A 20,400-nucleotide genomic window follows, 5' to 3' on the forward strand; every position below is an offset into this window, starting at 1 on the left:
CTTGCATGACAACATCATCTGCAGCCAGACTTAAATAGAAGACGATGTCATCAGGTTCACACTCAAAGCTGCACAACAGCATTAAACATTTAAATGCCTTATGTAAACTGATGATTTGTCCTCTCTAACCCTGCTGAAGCTCTACAGCTGAAGAAAAACTTCCTCTGTATTTGTCATTTGCACAGAAAGCCAGTTGTGTTTGCAGCTCAAACTGACACAGTCAGCTCAGCGTGACAATATGTGAAGGAGTAAGATGACATATAGACTTAGTTTGACAATTTCCTCCTACGTTTATTCAAGTAAAATTCATATTTTATCCTCAAAATGTCTATGCTTCCAAGATTTGTTTTTGTTTATCCAAATTTTAAAAACTTTACAGCTTATGTAAGAGTTGCACTATGGCATTTTATTTATTAGAAATACTTACTACATTACTCGGTAAGTGAAATATAGTTTTTCACTTCCTGTGATTTCTAAAGGTTTGAAGGTTGTGGCTGAACTCTGGGCGGATCATCATTTAAATAGTGAATCTGATGGGAAAGACTCAGAGTTTGACTTGGTGGTGCTAAGTAGAATAATATTGATAAATGGAACAATATTTATGACATTAATAGTCAATAAGTGTGGGATTCATATGGGGTGAAGTTTGTTTGGGGCCTTGAATGGAAGAGAAAAATAGAAAATCTAACAAAGTTCTTGAAGTCGACCATTGAAAGACAAAAGATGAGGTGTCCAAGTAATGATCTCTGTGGTGCTTTTTTTGTGAAGTGCAACAAAAAAAATGATGTGAATTGTTTACAAATATATATTAAATACAAGCCTAACCTCTTAAATATGTTTAGATGTATAGCAACTCTGAAAACAAACATTTCACAAACTTAAAACTATTTAAAATTTTCCAAATTTTCCATCCCAAAAAATAAACATGAATTAAAGCAATAATACGTTTGTACATATTCTTTAGAAAAACTGAGTCAAATCACGACGTACAATAAACCCGGCTTGCTGGCATCTTTTTAAAATGAAATAAACAAATATCTAGCCTGTAATGCAAATTCAAATGAACTCATTGAAAAGTGCCCAGCCCTCCTGTGGTCAACACTTCTAGAGCCAAACCAGAGTTCCAGGTCTGCAGGGAATTTTAAATGCCTGAATGGCCCTGAAGGCCTGAATATTAAAATATAAAATATTCTACAACACTCAACCCACTCTAAAATCTCAGACTCCACTGAACCCAAACTATTTGCTCTACTATAACTTCAATTTATTGAACCCATGCAGATTCTAGTTGAACTTCATAGTTCTCCTGTTTCATTCTTTTCTTTTGAAATGTAATAAGATGATTGTGGTTCTTTTCTCCAGTCCCATTAAATGAATATTGGTGCTTTTATCTCTAGCGCTGCTTTAGACCGTACTTCTGTTTCCACCTAACCTACTCAGTGTTTTGATTCCTCCCATAATATTTTCAGCTGGTCCGAGTTTTTAATTGCCACAAAAATCTGAACACATCTTTTGCATAAAAGCAGAATTCATCTGCAATATGGTTTACTGGTAATAAATAAGGTTTGCCGAGGTAAACTGGTCCTCCCTGCGGTGGAGGAAATTAGTCTCTTCAGACTTTGTGTGCTATGCTCTGTTAGAGGAAGGAAAAGGGTCGTTGTCCCTGAGTTTCTGAAGCTTTCAGCTGTGACTGAGAGGCGCAGGGAGGGCCGTCTCATGTTCTCTGAGCTGGAGGAGGATGACTCAGCTGCAACAGTGTAACATTGGATTAAACTCACCGTCCATAATGAAGTGATATTTAAATTCCGCTAAGGGATGAACATGTTGCTCACAAAAGAATCAATTTAAAACATCCGTGGTGTTATTGAAACTCAGAAATATGTCCCTTGGACTATTTTTGATCTTCAAGCAGCAAAACCTCAAATATTTAAACATTCAAGCAGATGTTCAGTTTGCATTTCAAAGACACTTAAATGAGGAATGTTTTGCATCTTTTATTTTGAATTGTCAGTGTGGCTAATGTGATTGTATCAGATTGTGAAGAAACAGAACCTGCTGACTAGTGTTTGGGAAAACTGGTTCAAAATTTAACTTAAAGTGAATAAGTGTTAAAAATTCTGAACTATGTTCACAGCTCCAACTTTAAACCTCCAATATGCAACTTTTCTAAAAAAAAAATCATGTCATAACAGTGTAATATGAGACAGATAATATAAAGAAAACATCAACTTCCTCCTCTACTATTGCCGTCTGCTAAAATGTGCCGCTCTCGGTCAAAAGCAGCCAATCAAAACCAGGAGGAGGGTCTTAAGGCTGACAATCAGCCTCATGTATGCAGTGGTAAATGTGTTGATGGTGGAACTGTTTATCCGCCATCATCGGAGGTCATGCTAACTAGCCTTAGCGTTCATGGCAGGTTTTGTTTGTTGCAGGTTTTGTAGCTGTAGCATAGCAGAGAGCAAGGGGGAGGTTGTGAGCATGACTGACAGCACTAAGCCCCTCCTCTTGGTTCTGATTGGTTGTTTCTGTGGATTTATAAAGTTATGACTTATAAACTCTGAACATGTGCCAATGAGTTCCATGCATCTACTTTGTTTGCTATCAAGCTAACTTTATGGGCTTTACTTCCACCTGCTGGTCAAGGCAGTTTGGATCTAATATTATATAATTTCTTAACTTTTTAGGGCTATGCAGACTAGAATGATGAGCTACTAAGTTTCCTTTGAGTCAGATGGCTTGCGCCCAAAATAAGAGCTTTGGAGCAGCATTATTCAGATGATGTATTAATAAATCAGTGTAAATAATCAGTGGCTGCACATCAGTCTGTGCCTCGCAGCTATGGAAACTAAGTGAAGGCACAGCCGCGTGTAATTAGTCTGGCTGATAAAATCTTCCTGTAAACAATTGCAACTGGGCCGCCCATTTGATGAACTGTGAATATAGCAGAGATTATGTTTTCTGATGGAGGCCGTCGCTGTGTAATTGAAGTGTTCACTTGCGGTTGGTTTCTGTTGCATAAATAATGAGTTCAGTTTCGCCATCTTTTAAGAGCAATAAAAGCCCTGAATGGCTGATCCCCTGGCTGTACATGTTGAAGTTTTGGGCGGGGAGGCAGACTGTACTGTTGCACTGAGAAATTATTGCTCTGGAGTGAAAGACATAGAAGTCACAGATACAACTATTTTATCATCAATTATCTTCCCTTCTGTAGAAAAGACACGAGCAGAGTTTTGAGTCGAATCCCATTGGCTTCTGTATTTTTCCTGCTTCAGTACCTTTCATTAATAAAATTTGTGAGATGAACATAATTAGGAACTATCCATCACTTGGACACTTAGAAAGCCGGTTTCTGTAAATGATTAACGATGATGTAGCATGCTATTAGTGTCTCTAAAATAAATAAAAAGCTAAATTTCTATCTCCTAGATGATTATGTTCAAGTTCTGACCATCGGACCTAAACAGAGAAAAGCCATGTAGTTTAAGATTATTCTCATTTACTGTTTGCATGTCATATTCTGAGCACGTTTTGAAAGGCTGTGCATTTTGTTAACAATGTCGCACCTTAAACCATTTGTTTCATGTTACAACACATTCTCAATGTTTTATTGGGATTTTATCATAGAATAACACAAAGTGGGGTATAATTGGGAAGCAAACGATAATAAACATACATAATTTTAATATTTTGTTTGCCTTTGTGTTTAGTTTGAGTTCCAGATTTTTCAGTCTTTCCTACAGATTCTGAATTGCAGTTCGATTTGGACTTTGACTAGGCTGTTATTTGTGATGTTTACCTTTGAACTTTTGAGTTGCTCAGTGGGATAGTCAAAGCTCAAAAGATTTTGACTTTAAGCTTTTTTCCTAAACTGTGATCATGCTGCTGTTTGTTTTCTAATGCTGTAAAACATTATAAAAGTTTTTGATTAAAATGGCCAAAATGTGGAAAATGTATGTTTGCGTTCAGCAGTGTAAATGTATGACGGTAGTTGCGCTTCTAGATTCATTAAGAAGCCATTTTCTCCTGCACTTCAGATGCTCATTTACTTGATTCAAGCTTTTCAGTGAAACAATGTTGCTGGAAATAATGTAGTTATTTTAATCCAGAATATTTAAGTTCTCCATGGGTGGTGAACCCAAGCACAAAGACAATAACACTAAAGTGTTTGTTTAGTGATTTAATGAACGTCTCATAATTGCGACATTCAGCAATGTTTTGTTTCCTTGACAAGTTGCAGGCCTACTTGGAAACACAATCATCACAGCAATCATTGTATATTCTAATCAAAGCGTTCAGTGGCTCGCTCTCAGGCTTCATATAACTACTGTCTGCTCCGTTTGTGAACAGGAATACATGGATGTAGTGAGAAAAGCATGTAAGAAAAAAAAAAAAAAAGCACCGCTATCTGATGGTGTTTTTATATAAAAGTATTATGCAGTTTGGAAAAGTCCAGGATTTCATTTTTAAGTACATTTCAGGTCTGGAGAATAATAGACAACCTGATATGGGCAGATTTACACATGTACCATATTCTTCCCATTTCTTGATCATGGATTCAACTAAACTCCAGGGGATATTCAGGGTCTTAGATTTGTACTTGTATGATTTATACTTTTCAGTAACTTTTCATCTATTTGCACCACATAGCTGGACCTCTGTTGAATTAGGTCAGTCACTTTAAATGAGGCGAATATTTATGCAGTCACTTATTTTGGGTTGGTTTTATTTTTTTATTTAGTTGCCATTATATAGTAGACATCAGTTTTCACTTTGACATCAAAGGGTTTTTTGTAATTATGTCAGTAAAGCCAGATTTTGTTGATCGGGATTGATTTGTAAAATCAATAAAAAGGGTAAAACATCCAAAGGATGAAATATTTTTAAAGGAATTGTCCACCTTATGCACCCATCCTTCCTTTCTCTGTCCATCCATCCCTTCGTTATTTATCCATCCATCTGTCCGTCTATTCCTCCATCCTCTTACCTATCCATCCTATCAATTTGCCCATCCTTCCAACTGTTTATATATTATCCAACATTGGAAATATTTACTTTATTTACCATTTGCTTTAAAGTAGACCAACTCTGCTTTCTTGGATTTCACCTCCATGTTTTTTTTTTTATATTAAAAGCTATGAAAAGTTCCCAGCTTTTAGGAAATCCAAAAGATTTGCAGCAACAGATTGACTCCAATTACATGTGGACCAGATGCCACACCTGACCCCCCCCTCAGTCACCTCTTTGCTCTAATGAGCTCCCTCACCAGGCTTGACAGCCATGACAGAAAGTCTACTTCCTGAATGTCTCGTTCACCCTCTAATGGGAACTATCGTTTTCTTGTCTTGCAGTTGGAAAGACATCTCTGATCACACGATTCATGTATGACAGCTTTGACAACACATATCAGGTAAGTGGTTGTTTATGTAGCTGGTTATTTAGTCTGTGATGTTACAACTTATGTGTTTCAGTCAGTCACAAGGGTTGTTAGCCTTTCTTTTGATATTCTTCATGAATCAAACACATATACTCCAGTTAAACCAGCTCTACTAGAAATATCCATCATGTGTAAAATTACAGAACATGTTAAAACAGCCAGGTTTGAGTCGAAAAGCTTCAAAAGTACCTATTTTCCCGTGACGATTGGTTGTTTCTTTTTTAAAGTCTGTTTTGCAGAGCAGCTGAACCTCAACTCGCAATCCTGAAAACAGAATATTGCTTCTGCAGCTGCAGCACTTCTGGAGATCTTTGTGAGCATCTGCAGGCCTGCAGACGCTTTAATAACGCCTGCAGGTTTATTGCTTTAAAAGCAAAAAAAAAAAAAAAAAGGATCTACTTACGCAGTCATAAAACTGGAATTACACATAAATCTTTCACCCTTATGGATAGTGTAGGATGAGAATTTCTGTGTCTTTTAGCTCATTTAGTTTACGATCTAATATATGTAAAGAGGTTACGTTAAGAACTGCAGCGTTGCATTGTGGTTATTAGAGCAGGCAAAGCGAGGAAAGCGAATAAGTTTGAGCTGAACTTGAAATTAAAAAAAAAAAGAAATTGATTTATCTTTTTGTGTATATGCAGTTATACTCCAAATTATGGCATTTCAACATCAGTAACCATATCAATGCTGTTTTGAAGTGGGAGGCGGTGGTCATGGACGGGTAGCAGTCCAACAATAGGTGATACAAAAAACAGAGGTCCATTTCTAACCAACTAGATCTTCCTATGATAGACTCTGAGTCTATGTTGCTGTTGCAGCCAGCTGACCACACTCTGTGAGGCTTCCCTCTGAGAACATCTTGTTTATAGCTTCACAAGCTGGACAGTACTGATTGATTGTTTGGTGTCATCTTGGTCCCAAGATGTCAGAGTGTGAGCCGCATGAAGATGAAGATGGTTTAACCACAAACTACACTAAATAATATAATATAATATAATTTATGGACACCACTCGTGGTTTTTGTGGTTAATCGCTGGAAGAATAGCATGCTATATAGTAAAAACTGAAACATTAAACAATAAAAAAGGGCAAAGAGGAAATGTTAACAATGATAACTGTTTACTTTAAAATGCAATACAACAGACCTAAAAGGCAATATGGGGGAGGTTCTTTCAAAATAGAGAAGAGACTGCAAATACTACGTTGAACTTCATTTACACTATTTTCCTGGTCGTACTCAAACATATTTACATATTTTGCAAATGGGATTAGTACAGTTGAGAAAGTGCCATTGTTAATCTATAGCATCCTGCAGTTCTGAAGAGAATCTAGTGAAAGGTAAATGGACTAAGTTCATAGAGCGCTTTGGTAGACATAGTGATTTGTGCTCACAAACTACACACTTTTATACACTGAGCCATATTAGCATGTGGCAGGAGGAGGAGGAAATCGAACCCACAGCTGTTGGATTTCAAGACGACTTCTTAACCTACTGAGCCACCGTCTCAAAATTGGCCACTTTCAGAAATCTTTATCAGTGTTTTATTTAGGGGCGGGCATTTATCATATCGCTCATCGTTTATCATGATGCATTTCTTATGAGTTTTGATTTATTGTTGTTGCAATAGATTTTGATTGTTTAAAATCTCTCAAAACTGATATTTTTGGGATTGATTGTTTTACTATTATCTCTGCTGTTTTTTCACTGAGTATTCACATCAATAAATTTGAAAATATGATTAAATGCAGTTGCTATGTGCAGTTTAGTGATACAAATCACTAAACTGAGTGGTATCCTACAGAAGTGCATTACACGTTTTGTTAAGAGGAGTATAGTCACAATGACTAAAAACAAAAACTTAATGACACATTTATTATCACAAAATATTGTTTGAGTTCATATCACCTACTACCAATTTTATTATATTTTCTGAATGCATTTTTAATCAGTTTTTTTACATATGGAAACAGATTTAATCCTACAAACTAGACTTTTATTCTCAAGCTGTATTGTGATAATTATTGAAAGTGTTCAATTCTAATAGGAGAGAAATATTGTGCTTATTGTTTTAGCGCTAAGTGAAAGTCTAATGTGTGAATCTTAAAGTGCATCAGAATGCAGAGGATCTCATCATCATAAATAGTGATGAACACAAGTTGCTTTTATTTTTATGAATCAAATAATTTTATCTAGGAATCAGGAATAACCTGCATTATGACTTACTCATCCTTGGCCGCTTTGCACTGGATTCATAACCCACCCATGCAAATTTCATATTTCACTACCCAGAAGCTCTCGCTGCATTCACATCTCTTAGTAGCTCGCAGTTAAAAAGCAACCAGTTCATAGGCACTTTCTTCCACTCGCTCTTCAAAAATGTTAAAGTGTCATAACATTATTACCGTACGGAGTTATGATACTCGAGACAACAGCTTTGTCAGAGTGACGCTCTCACCCAAACACATCGCATTTTGCCAACGTTGCACACACCTCTTGATGGCTCTGGAAGTGAGCTGTTCTGCCATCTGCTTGTCGTTGTGGCAGGCCCAGGAGAAAACAGTGTGCATGTAGCAGCAGCAGAGCGGTAGCATGGTGGTAGCAGCGGGGGGCTTCCTGCTACATCGCTAGCCTTCCAAATACATCCTACATATGTGTATTTAGAAGAAAACTCACATTTGGGGGCCGTTAGAATGAGAGGTTCCTCTGTGTAACATAAGGCTGTTTAGTTTCGTCGAATAAAAAGAGGAGGCATGCACCGTCTGTAAAAGGAAATTGACCTCAAATAGCTTGTACCCTGATCTGATGAATAGTAGGAAATAAAATTAACTTTACATTTTTACAAAGTTAACTTGTGATTAATCTCAAAAGTATAGCACATTAATATTACATAGCGCAGATTTGCATTACATATTTTGACCTAAAAAGTGAGGAGAGTTGAAGTGGTGTTCTCAGCGGCACATTGAACTTTAAAATAACACTCTGAAAGATGTTTGGATAAAACAAAGGTAGTATGTACATATTCCATCTATGAATTATCCTTCCACCGAAGCACAAGCCGTTTATAATTAACATTTCTAAATTGACGTTTGAGACAAAATTACTTCTTTTAAATCTTCCTGAATATTAAAACCTGGAAAACAAATTGATTGACAGCGCTAGATTTATATAAAATAAGTATGAGAGTTGAAGTATTCTTCATGTGAAACTCAAACTTGATGTTACCCGAACAAGATTTTTGAATATGACATGTTTTAATCGAAGCTGATTAATGGGATGATATCTGCATTCAGGGGGAAATGGAAGAGCTGATTGTCCAAAGCATAATAAACTCATTTATTAGAGATGGACATTCATTGCTGCCAGTAAATTGGGGTCACTGCTGATTATTGATGATGTGACTGTTGATAGAAGTGGCACAATTACAGAGCTACTCTCTAATTCTAACCTGATAGGACAGCATTTCAGTGTATTGATGGATAAATAACAATAAGGTAATCTTGCATAGCTATGCTGCTTTCTTTCACCATTAATCGTTGTACAGCTGCGTGCACCACCTACTATATATATACAGTATATATATATATACATATATATATATACTGTATATATATATCATCATGTATATATTATATATATATATATATCAAAACATGCAGCTAGATCTCTCCATGTGGGCTACTACTTCTGTTGCATGGCGATGTAATTAGCGAAAAACAAGCTAAATTCAAATCAGATGAGCCAGTTTTCTGGTGCCATGAAGAAAATATCTAATTTTTACTTTTTCAAAATTTACCAACTGTAAATTTCTTGTGTCTAAGCTGGTGAGCAGTATTTTTGAAAGATAACAATATATGTTATTTGTTTGCTAAGAGATGAGCAGGTTTTCTGGTAACAATGTGCCACGAAGTAAACATCTGAGTTCTATTCTTGCTAAAGTAAAAGTCAGAAGGAAGTACATTGACATTGGTACAAACATTAGCAGTGCACTTCCCACATTAACAATAACCTTATCTCTAAAATAAGCTTTTTAGCTATTTTTTTAAAATTTATTAGCCATGTTTAGCACACCGAATTGAGGAAGTCAATATAAGACAACATGCTAGTTATACCCCACGCCACTGGCAGTGTTTAGGCTAATTTTAGCTAATACACTAAGCCATGATACTCAACATGCTTGTGGTTCTCCACATGCTATTGAGTACATTTTACCTTACTTTAGCATTGATGCTAATTTTTAGCATCAGGACGATGGGTTGCAACCGAAAGGCACACTTTAACAGGCCCTGTTTAATTATTTTTAGTTGTTTTTTAATCCGACATCAACCCTAAACTTTGGATAAGATGCACTGGTGACTTTCCAGACTGACATCCTTGTGTGTGTAGATGTTTCATTCAACTGCAGGACTCTAATCATCATTTTCAACTTTTCATTGTGCTCAGCAGCAAAACTATTGTAGTTCTTAGATTTTTTTTTTTTTGAGAGAGAGAAACAGAGAGAGAGAGAGAATCCTTGATTTGCACAGAGAATCTGTACTTTATTCACAATAATGCTCAAAGTGAGAGGGTGGATTCTTGCTCCTGATGCTAACTATCTGAAGCAGAACAGCTACTTTTCCCTCCAGAAAAGATAACTGAATCTCTGTCATCTTGTAACTTTAAACCCTGTCAAGTGCACATAAAGATGCATATTCCACAAAGTAAGTGCCTCCAGGGGTCATTTTCCCCGTCTGGTGACTTTTGCCGCTGCACTGTCCAGCTGTTGCCACTTTTGCCTTCTGTTATAGAAGTGATACATGTTTGTTGCTGATCTGCATGTGCGCCAATTAATATGTTGGTACACGTTTGCTCATTTATTTGATATAATCTAGAATTTACGATGTTCATTTATGAATGACTGTCTGCATCATTTTCAGAGGTGGCAGACGCTCTATCAACACATCTGGGGCAGTGTGGCTCGTCGGCAGTCGATCTTACCCCAAGGCTGCTGCGGTAGTTCCCAGGCTAAGTGGTGCTGGATAAACTCCAGTCTGGATATCTATATGCCATCCAAGCCAACATTTAATGTAATCATCATAAGAAGTATGTGGGGACTTGGTTTCACACATAAATGGCGTTCTGCAGAAGTCTGGAAGTAATGAGACCTGAAGGGACAGGCAGCAGGCTGGCACTGAATAGAAAGCATCTGCTTATTGAATGAAGCGCTCATATTGTGTTTGGTGTCAATCTTTACTCCGACACAGCTGTGGCTGCAACAGCTGGGAGGAACACGGCAAGCGGGTCTGTTTTCTGTTTGCTTGTTTAAGGAAAGGTATGTTTTAAAGAAATATCTTCATAACCTCTATTTAATTACGATGGCCTATTAGGGCCATTGTAGATGGGGGGGGTAGTAATTTTTTTTAGATATCTTTTTCTGGATGTCTTTGACTTTTGAATCTCTGAACATTTCTGGGTTTTTTGTAAAATTAACCTCAAAATTTCTGAGATTTTTCTAGCAATTTTGGGGCTTTTCAAACTCAAAAATGTCCTTCTTTTTATTTTTTTATTATTTTTTTTTTTCCAAGAAAATTTCTGCGATTAATCTCACATTTTCTTTTGTTCTAGTGTATTTGACTTGTCGAACTCAGACATTTCCAAATCTTTCTAGAAAGAAAGCCCAAATTCTTTGGAAAAAATTTTGCTCCTGCTTTTTTTTTTTTTCCATCTATAGTGATGCTAGTTGTAGTTTAATTGACATGGCTCAAAACTATAACTCAGTTTTCCCTAATTCTTAGTTATATATGCACAATGATCCTATTTCTCAGTAGCAGGTAGAGCTGAGAGAGTGATTTTGCTGTTTTTTTTTTCTGGTTCAACTCCAGAGACCTTTACGTTTTAATTAAAATGCAGCAGGCATCAGATCAGTGAGAGTGTTTGTGCTGCTGCTCAGAGGGGGGAGGATATATTAGCCCAATGAGGGTTGAAAATTGATTTGAATAGAGCCCACAGGAGACACCTGTCCTGATGTGCAGATTTATGCCGTCATGGTTTCCAGCTTCTACATCCGGGATCGTCGGCTGGCGTTTTTGATTGAACGTTCGTGAAGTTTCGGACAGTCGAGCAGATGCGGCCGAGTCATTTGAAAGAGGAGCAGCGGTGTGTTTAGTGACCGACGGCCGTCAGAAAGATGAAACTGAGCGTTGCAGCCGCTCCAGGCAGCGGGAGGGTGTCAGTGAGGCGAGCCGCATTTGCTCCTTTTTTAAAGCAGCAGTCTCCTATCAAGCAGCCATTCAGGCGAGAGAGACGGAGACAGGCGTCCTTGCTGCCTGGCAGCACATGTTAAAGGGCTCCGGGGTCCCTGGAGGCTCCACGCTTTTGTCAGTTGCGTCGGAGCTGTCAGTCAAGCCTGGCCACCAGGCTGTGATTTCATCTGTCTGTTCTCCCCAAATAATCACAATCAGCTGCTCTTTTCTGCCCGTTTTCATACACAGACGGAAATTTTAGCGCCGACTATGGAGGAAAAAAAAAAAGCCTTCCTCATTTTTCCCAACTTGTTTAGGCTAAACATTATTCTACATCAAACTAACCTTTGAGCTCCAGGTTAACTGACTCAATAAACTTATTGAAGCTATGAAATCTAACTGGATGTTCTTTTTACGTGTTCTTAATGTTGGAATCTTAACCGATATAAAGAATAAGGCCGGCGCGGTCCGAGTGTCAACACTTCAACAGTTTTATAGTGCCAACCAGGAAATGTAGAACAAAAATTTAGAACATGACTTCAATTATTGTAATTTAAAGCAGAAAAGCAGCAATTAATAAAATTTTGATCTTTATAAAATTTGGAATAATATCTATTACAATGGACCGCTGCCTATTAGACAGAGCAGCTCTAAAATACTCAGAAGAAAATGCAACTTAGGAAGCTGAAATACCTCCGGTAAGTTCTGTGCTACTTAGCAAAGCATAAATGCAGCCAATCCTGGAGCGCCATGCATCATCCTTGGTGCTGATTTGCTGTATCTCCTCCCAAGAGAGGAGATAAAGAAGTCTGTAGATGTTAACTTCTGATGTTGTGCTAAGATGGCTTCCACTGTGTGTTTAAGGAGTCCCTCCAGGATTTTGCATTTATTTCTGATCATTTGCTCTCAAAAGGAGTGATTTTGATAGAAATGGTGCTGCTTTTGAAATATTTCCAAGGAATAGTTTTTCCTTATTAAACTTCTTCCGAAATCAACACATAGAAAAAAAATAACAGACAGATTTAAAGAACAAATGACTCCAGATCAACACACACTGATATAATCCTAACCTTATCCATGCTTTGTCCTTTGCACATATGCCAAGTGACTTTGTGTTACCCGCCATATCAAGCATGGACCATTGTCATAATAATAAACTGACTTTTCTTTTTCTTCTAACCACAACACCACAATGATGATCAGAGCTGAAGCATCCATGTTCTCCTTGCCTGGAGAAATGTTAGTCTTAAAAAACCCTTCTCTGTCCTTCAGTGCTGTTCAGGGTCTCAGGGACTTTGATTTGTTTCAGCCTGCTGTCTGTGAAAGGAGACTTGTTCATGGACAGATTTACTCCCCTGAACAGTGCTGGCAGCAAACCTCATATGAACCACATTGTGTGTTTTTAATAAGTTGTTGAAGGCAGCGCTGTGAGCAGATGCCTCTGGGCTCTCTGTGATTCAGGGCCACTCGGTTTGTCAGCTCTCCTGCTAGACGGAAGACCTTGAAAGTCCTGGTAGGAACAGAGCTGACAAAAGATTTTTCTTTTTCTTCTCTCTTAAAAGCAGCATTTGTTTAGCCTGCTGAATTTAGAAGAAGGTTTTCTGCAGAGGAAATTTGGGCAATGTATTAGAGATTCAAGTTCTGGTCTGTGTGTAGTCCCTTTCTGACTGTGCCAACATGCACTTTGTGTCTCAGGTTTCTAGAGCTCCCGTGTTGGCAGGTGTTTTCTATGTCCTCCATCTGGACTGACTGATTTCAAATTCTTCTGAAGTCTCTCTAAAACTATTACCAGACTCAAAAGCTGCTTCAGTCGTCTTTGTGAATGTCTGAGGCATGAAACATGTTGTTCATTCTTTTCTCAATAATCTGGAGCCTACCAAAATAAATGGCTACACAGGAAACCTTCAAAATGTGGAGTATGTGTTTTAGTTCTGTTCATGATTTCTTTTAGTTAAGATATTGCCTAAGAGACTTGCATCACAATATTTGCCAGTTTCATAGCATGATTTATTTTTTTATTTTTTTTACATCTTGCAGCCTTAATTTTAATGACATGCCTCTGAATGTAGTTTGTGTTCCAAACTTCTGTTATCATGGAGCACAAGAAGTAACTAAATGATGATTAAAATATGTTTCGCTTCTAACAATGTTTATACTTAATATTTAAAGATGGGGGGGATGGAGTATTAGAACCAGTCCTGTCTACTGAAGACAGGTTTAGCCCTAGTTGGCAGCAGAATGGGTGGGGCATGTATGACCAGTAGCCTGACATTATGTGCCTGTTAAAAATTAAACAGGAGGAGCATTAATAATTTCCCATGATCTTATTTCTGCATGTACAGCTGTCTGAGGGATTCTATATTCAAAATGGAAGCAGTGCAGAACCTAGAAGATCTCTATTATTTTCCTAAAACAACAACCTCCTATGTTTATCTTCAATCTGGTTTAGTAGTAATAAATATCTATATTTAATACGTTGTTAAAAACTGAATATATTCTTGGATTTGTTTTGTTTTTTCTTTTTTTAGAGCAATAAAAAGAAGACTATTCCTTACTTGTCTGTTATGCTTGCATAGTGAAAATGCAGTCTATTTTGCAGCTATCTAGAGTTTGTATTAATATCCTGATTTAATTTTTCAGTTCTTTTTTTTTTTTTTCAGATTTGCTCCTTATTGTGCCACGTCCCCAGTTCTTGTGTTTTAAGTCGGTGTAGTTTGATCCCAGCAGTGCTTGATGTGGCTGAGTCTAATGGAAGAGTATAAATGACATCCTGTCTCCTTGCCAGACTCTGAATCAGTCCAGTGTGGCTGCTGGCATCGCCAAGGAAACAAGTGCGTGATCGAGCTGCTGATGCTCAGTTCTGTCAAAGTGGGCAGTGGGCACCCTGCTGATTTGCCCAGCAGAGAGGAACATGACATATACATCTATTCACCTGCCTAGGCATTGGTTCACATAAATGCAGAACTGAACTTCTCCCTTTTTTAGGAAACTGGGTTTTGTAGACGCTAGAAATCTTTGAACATGCTTAAATTTCAATTGGGTGTTTTCACGTGCTTGATTTCTGTATTAAGTCCTCGACAGTGCTTGATATTCAAACTTCACAGTTTGGTGGTAAAGTAAAATCTAATGTTTGGTTTCAACTGCAAATAGTTTTTCAAATTTAGACTTTCAATCAGATATTTTTACACACCTAATTAAAAGATGTAGATACATTTTTTTTTCTCACTGTCTGAAGTTAAATCAGACTAAACCTTTCCTGTTTTAGGTCAGTTAGAATCACCAAAATGGTTTCTATTTGCTAAAAACCAGAAATCCAGGGATTGACTCAAGACCAGTTCTTCCAAGACCAAGACCAGACCCTCCAGGTCCAAGACCTGGGTCTGGTTTTCATTCCAAGGTCAAGACCAAAACAGATCTTCCAAGACCAAGGATAAGACCAGGCTGCTCGAGACCAAAACCAAGACCAGATCTTCTGAGACTATGACCAAAACCAGACTTTCCAAGACCAAGAACAGATCAACAAAGGTGGAAAAATATTTTCAGGACTTTTCCTTTTGTACACCACAAAAAAATTCAAAAATTTATCAAAAAACGGTTAATTATGCAACCAAAAGTACTTGTTGGTATTAAACTAGTAATGGTCGTAAAACTTAGCAAAAAAAATTTTTAGACATTTTTTTGTAACTATCTTTGTAAATTGTTTGTTAGCATTTAATTTGAGCATAAAGCTCATTTACCTAACCATGAGTTGTTTGGATTGTTTCAATGTAATTAATATTTATTATTCCTAATGGCTCAAAGACTTAGACGTTAAGCAACTTTATTAAAATTGTGAGATATTTAGTTAAATTAGTATCTTGTTCTTTGACCAGTCAGTTGTATAGAGTGTGTGATAGTGAGACATTTCAGAACATAAAATGTCATATTTTAGTTTACCCTAAATGTAGAATAACATCAAACACTATTCAAAATGGCATGAAATGATGTGCAGTAGTGAATTGAAACTTTTCTTTTCTTTTCTTTTGTTGTTGCATTAATTCATTTATATTGTTCTTATCTCCAAAGTCTGGTGCTTTGAATTTTAGCAATGCATAAAGTGTACGAACATTGTGGAAAGTATTTCAAGAGAAGTACTGAAAATATTCTCCATCTTTACTTGAGAGTTCTGCGGCGTTACTGGACCCGTTGACCGTCTATAACTCAGACTCCAGCTGGATTATGCTGCAGCCTCCCAGGTCGCGCAGACTTTAAAGAAGCAGCTGGAGCCGGCCGGGCAGGTCCGGGTCAGCCTCGGCGCCACACCTGTACATCTCAGAGTTCTACATGAAAAACCCACCGATCACATCTGCCGTGGCCAGCTGTCTCTATTTTCATACGTTTAGCTTTGGTGCTTAACAGAATATTTACACTTACCTCAGGTTTTGACAAAGAACACCGCATATGCAAAAAGCAGAACAGTTTTTTATTCTCCCTTTAAAAAGAAAAGCGATCTGCATCCCAGAAGGACGCTGGCAATATTTCCACATCTTTCTAAATGAATAGCTCTGACAAGCGGCGCGGTGAAACAAAATGCAAATCTGCAGTTTAGCATTGATTTCTCAGTTTGGGCTCATCAGAGCCGGAGCAGCTGATGAGATCATGACAGGCAGCAAAGCAAAGAAGCCGTGGGCTTGGAAGCGGAAAGTAAACACGCCTTGAAGAACACTGCCATCTGCATTATGACACAATAAAGGGAATGATTAAATTGCTGTTGCTGTACATAAGTGGATGATGAGGAAGTTGTGATTCATGACTGGAAACAGCCCTACTGAGTGGAAAAAGCGTTTAAAATCAACAAACTACTTGATGTATTTTAGTTGTTTAAGCATAACGTCAATGTGTGTAACAATTTCCTGGATTCCACTGCATTTGATCATATTTATTACACCCATCATAATGATGATGAGCTTTAAAGTCGAGTTTAGCGATGTTTGTTAATATCTCCTTTCTTTTCCAGGCCACAATTGGAATTGACTTCCTCTCCAAAACAATGTACTTGGAAGATCGAACGGTAAGGACCTTCGTTACGTCTGATTAATGTCATAAAAAGTTGTGAAAACGTTGTGTCCCAGTAGCAGTGGCTGTCTCCGTCGATGGTTAGTTAACAATAATGTATATGCATTCAGACTGTTGAGCAGCGCTGAGGGAACAGCATGCAATCTTTCTGTGCTGCGTAGGTGGATACAATGAAATCTGCTGTTTTGCTCTCTGATTTGTGCTTAAAAAAAGCAGTACAACCTTGGAAATGACGGATCTGTTCGTCTGAATAATGCCCTGTTGTGAATCTTGCTTTCGTTGTGTCATCAATGACTGAGTGTGTGTGTGTGTTGAGGGAGCCAGCTGATTCCAGGCTCTCTGACTGTCTCAATAATCTTCCCCTCCTCAGCGTTCTCTCTCTGAACCCCAGGTGAGGTTGCAGCTTTGGGACACAGCAGGACAAGAGCGCTTCAGAAGCCTCATCCCCAGTTATATACGGGACTCCACCGTGGCTGTGGTGGTCTACGACATTACAAGTCAGTGTCCCAGATGACGGCTTTTCCATTTCACTCTGTGCTCCTTAGTGGAGTCTTTTTGTGGCTGTGTTTCTGTCGCACATGATGAGTCTTACAGAAAGCTCACATTGTGCTCACTAAAACTGAAGGGGATCGACTCTGGAGATTGTTACAGACAGAATGACAGGATTACTACATAGGAAATGTATGGAAAGTGTTTACAGAGAACAGTTTGATTTACCAGACATTTTATATTCTGAAAGACAAATAACTCATTTAAGTTTTGATTTAAATGGGCAGTATTTTGATAAATCAACTTTTTTTAAGCTTTACATCATGTTAAGTTATTCCCTCATCAAAAACATGCCTGGAGTGTTGCTTTGATTCTTTCATGCATGTTTGAGAAATCCTTGAATCTCATGGCAACCATTCAGCTGTGACAAACACCTGGTTGGACCTAGCTCCGCCTACGGAGAGGAATCTCCTCCTCAGAGCAGCAATTAGTAAACATCTGGTGGAACTGCACATCAGCTGAGCTCATTATAGAAGCTAATTCTCAGGGTAACCCTGTTAAAAACGAGTTTAAAGGGATACTAGAGAACAGATGTGATGACGTCCTGAAGGTGGATTTGCAGAAAGAGCAGGAATTTTTAAAGAGACAGAGGCCCAATTTCAAGAGGCTCAATTTAAATTAGAATGTAAAATTTCTTTTAAGTCATATTTGATATATACAGCATTTTTTTTAACAACTGAAGGTAATATAGTTAAATGTTACACGCAAACAAACAAAAAAAACACATTATTTACCAGGTTTGAGGTTTACTTTGGAAAAGATATAAAATCTTTTATCAAAATCCATATCCAGGAAAATGAAACAGCCCTCATTGTGCAGCAGCCAGTTAGCCCTGCCAGGCAAAGTGGCAGCTCAGCTGGATCTTTAGTTCAAAAACCTAACATGGGACTTCACTGCTTTTTGTATTATTCTATTATTTTTGTATTATTCAACTACTGCTTTCCAAAACTATTAAAACCCTTTGATCCTTTTGTTCAATAGGAACATAATGAGTTATTAACATTTTCCATGAATGTTACAAACATATCAAACGTACTTAAATGTAATTTTATGGGGATTTTAAGTAATTTGCGAACAGGAAATAGTTCTTAGCTTTGAAGTACAAAGAAGATGATGCATCACAATCCTTTCCAAATAAAAGCTTTAATAATGCAATATACAACTTTTCTAAACATGTTTTTTGCATATTTGTTAAAACCGTCACCATGTATAAAATGAAACAGAGAATCTATTAAAAAATTGAGCTTCTCCATCTCCTCCCAGTGCTATTATTGCTGTCAGGAAAAATGCACCAGTCCCAGTCAGAAACAACCAATCAAAGCCAGAAGGTCAATCATGCTCATGTATGCGCTGCTCACTGTGCTAAATGTGTATAAACAACTTACAGTAAATTATTTATCTGCCGTCACTTCCATGCTAACTATCCTTAGCATTTACGGTATACTGTGTTGTGGTGAACCAGCTGTAGCGTATCGGAGAGCAAGTGGAGGGTGTGAGTAGCTCGCACATGAGAATGATCGACGGCACTAACCAACCAGAACTCCTCCTGGCTCTGGTTGGTTTTGACCAGAAGCGGTTTATTCCCGCAGTTGGCCACAGAGAGACAGCAGAGGAAGTTGTATTTTTTTTTTCACTGATTATCTGTCTCATACTACGCTGTCACAACATAATGACAATTTGAACAAAAATAACATATTTTTTTATGAAAGTTAGATACTGCAGCTTTACTGTTGGAGCTGTGAATGATCTGGAATGACACACTAAGATGAGGGAACATGATGAGGAGCACTTTGTTACCAAGGTTTCAACAGTAGCGTTTTTGTCCCCACCATTTTCTATACTTTCCGTGTTAGTTTACAGCAGTGGGAGGACTGTTCGGCGTCAGTCCTCACCTCAGCTGTTCGGCGTCATCTCTCTCTGCTTTCTCCCCACAGATGTCAATTCCTTCCAGCAGACATCAAAATGGATCGACGACGTGAGAACAGAAAGAGGAAGTGATGTCATCATCATGCTTGTTGGCAATAAAACAGACTTAGCAGACAAGAGGTATGTAGTTCAATCCCCTCCTGCCAGCTAACTCCAGCATCTCGTTTTGTGCCTCGATGCCATGGCAACTATGAGGCGCAGCGACTATCTGAAGGCACATTCAGCTGAACAGCAAGAACAAAGCAGGCTGACACCACCGGCTGCATTCACACAACACGGGGTCTAGATGCGTCGCTGCAGAGTACATCTGTGTATTAATGAGATGGAAATGATGTGGATGCATATGAATTTAATGTTACAGTCCAAGCAGTGCAGGAAGACATGTGGGGACTTACTGTCGCTACATAATCACGTTCTGTAATGAACACAGTCATTAGCTTTATGGGATGAATTAAATCTAGTTTCATTGTTGTGATGTTTGGAACTCAGCCGATTCTCATTGGAGCGACTCTGGTCAGGCCACCTGCTTTGAAATAAGTAAATCATGATTTTGAAATGTTTTATCCCTCAGCACATCCTATTTATGTGACTGTGTGATTTGCATAGTCATCAAAAAAAAAGAAAAAATGGAAATGCTGATGATACAAGATTCTTAATGAAGCCAAAATAGGGGGAGAAAAGAGTCGATTTAAAGATGCTGAGGGAAAAATAAACTAAGAAATGCTGGAAAACGGAAACTTACATTATTAGGAACAATACAATATAGCAGGAACTGAACCATAAAATAGGTTTGCTGGCTAAATGTATTGATGGTGCATGTGTACAAAATGTAGGCCACAGGCAGACTACATACACAAAGAAATCAATGCAAAGAAAGATGGAAATAATCCTGTTTAGTTCATTGGTGAAGTTGTTTCTTTGCCTGAAATCTGCTAAAACCTGCAGAACCTCACTACACAACCCGTCAAGAAAATTAGTGAAGGTTTCATACTTTGATGCCCTTATTGTTTCTGTGGGCTGTGATGGTAGTAATTATCTTATATTTATATTTATAGTGGGCTTTACAGAGTATTAAGTAATATAAAATTCTAAAATAAAGTTTATAAAAATGACACATCAGTGATGCCCTAAAAGCACTTTAGAAAAAGGTTGGTTTTCATGAATGATTTGAGTACAAATAGTTCTGGGCTGGTTCAGAAGTTGAATGAAGACTC

At 37.8% G+C, this 20,400-nt stretch overlaps 1 protein-coding gene across 2 annotated transcripts in view; it reads left to right on the forward strand.

Annotated features, from left to right (window-relative positions):
• rab6ba (RAB6B, member RAS oncogene family a) overlaps positions 1–20,400 on the forward strand; it is a 55,735-nt gene that overhangs the window by 16,987 nt on the left and 18,348 nt on the right. The window contains exons 2-5 of one of the 2 annotated variants that reach the window (XM_044128783.1): positions 5,349–5,407; positions 16,653–16,706; positions 17,082–17,208; positions 19,195–19,306. In XM_044128783.1, the coding sequence (XP_043984718.1) occupies positions 5,349–5,407; positions 16,653–16,706; positions 17,082–17,208; positions 19,195–19,306 (352 nt within the window). The remainder of the gene's footprint in view (positions 1–5,348; positions 5,408–16,652; positions 16,707–17,081; positions 17,209–19,194; positions 19,307–20,400) is intronic. The other variant, XM_044128784.1, reaches the window with a different exon arrangement.

The sequence above is a fragment of the Gambusia affinis genome, linkage group LG10 (assembly GCF_019740435.1).
Source record: "Gambusia affinis linkage group LG10, SWU_Gaff_1.0, whole genome shotgun sequence".
Lineage (NCBI taxonomy): Eukaryota > Metazoa > Chordata > Actinopteri > Cyprinodontiformes > Poeciliidae > Gambusia > Gambusia affinis.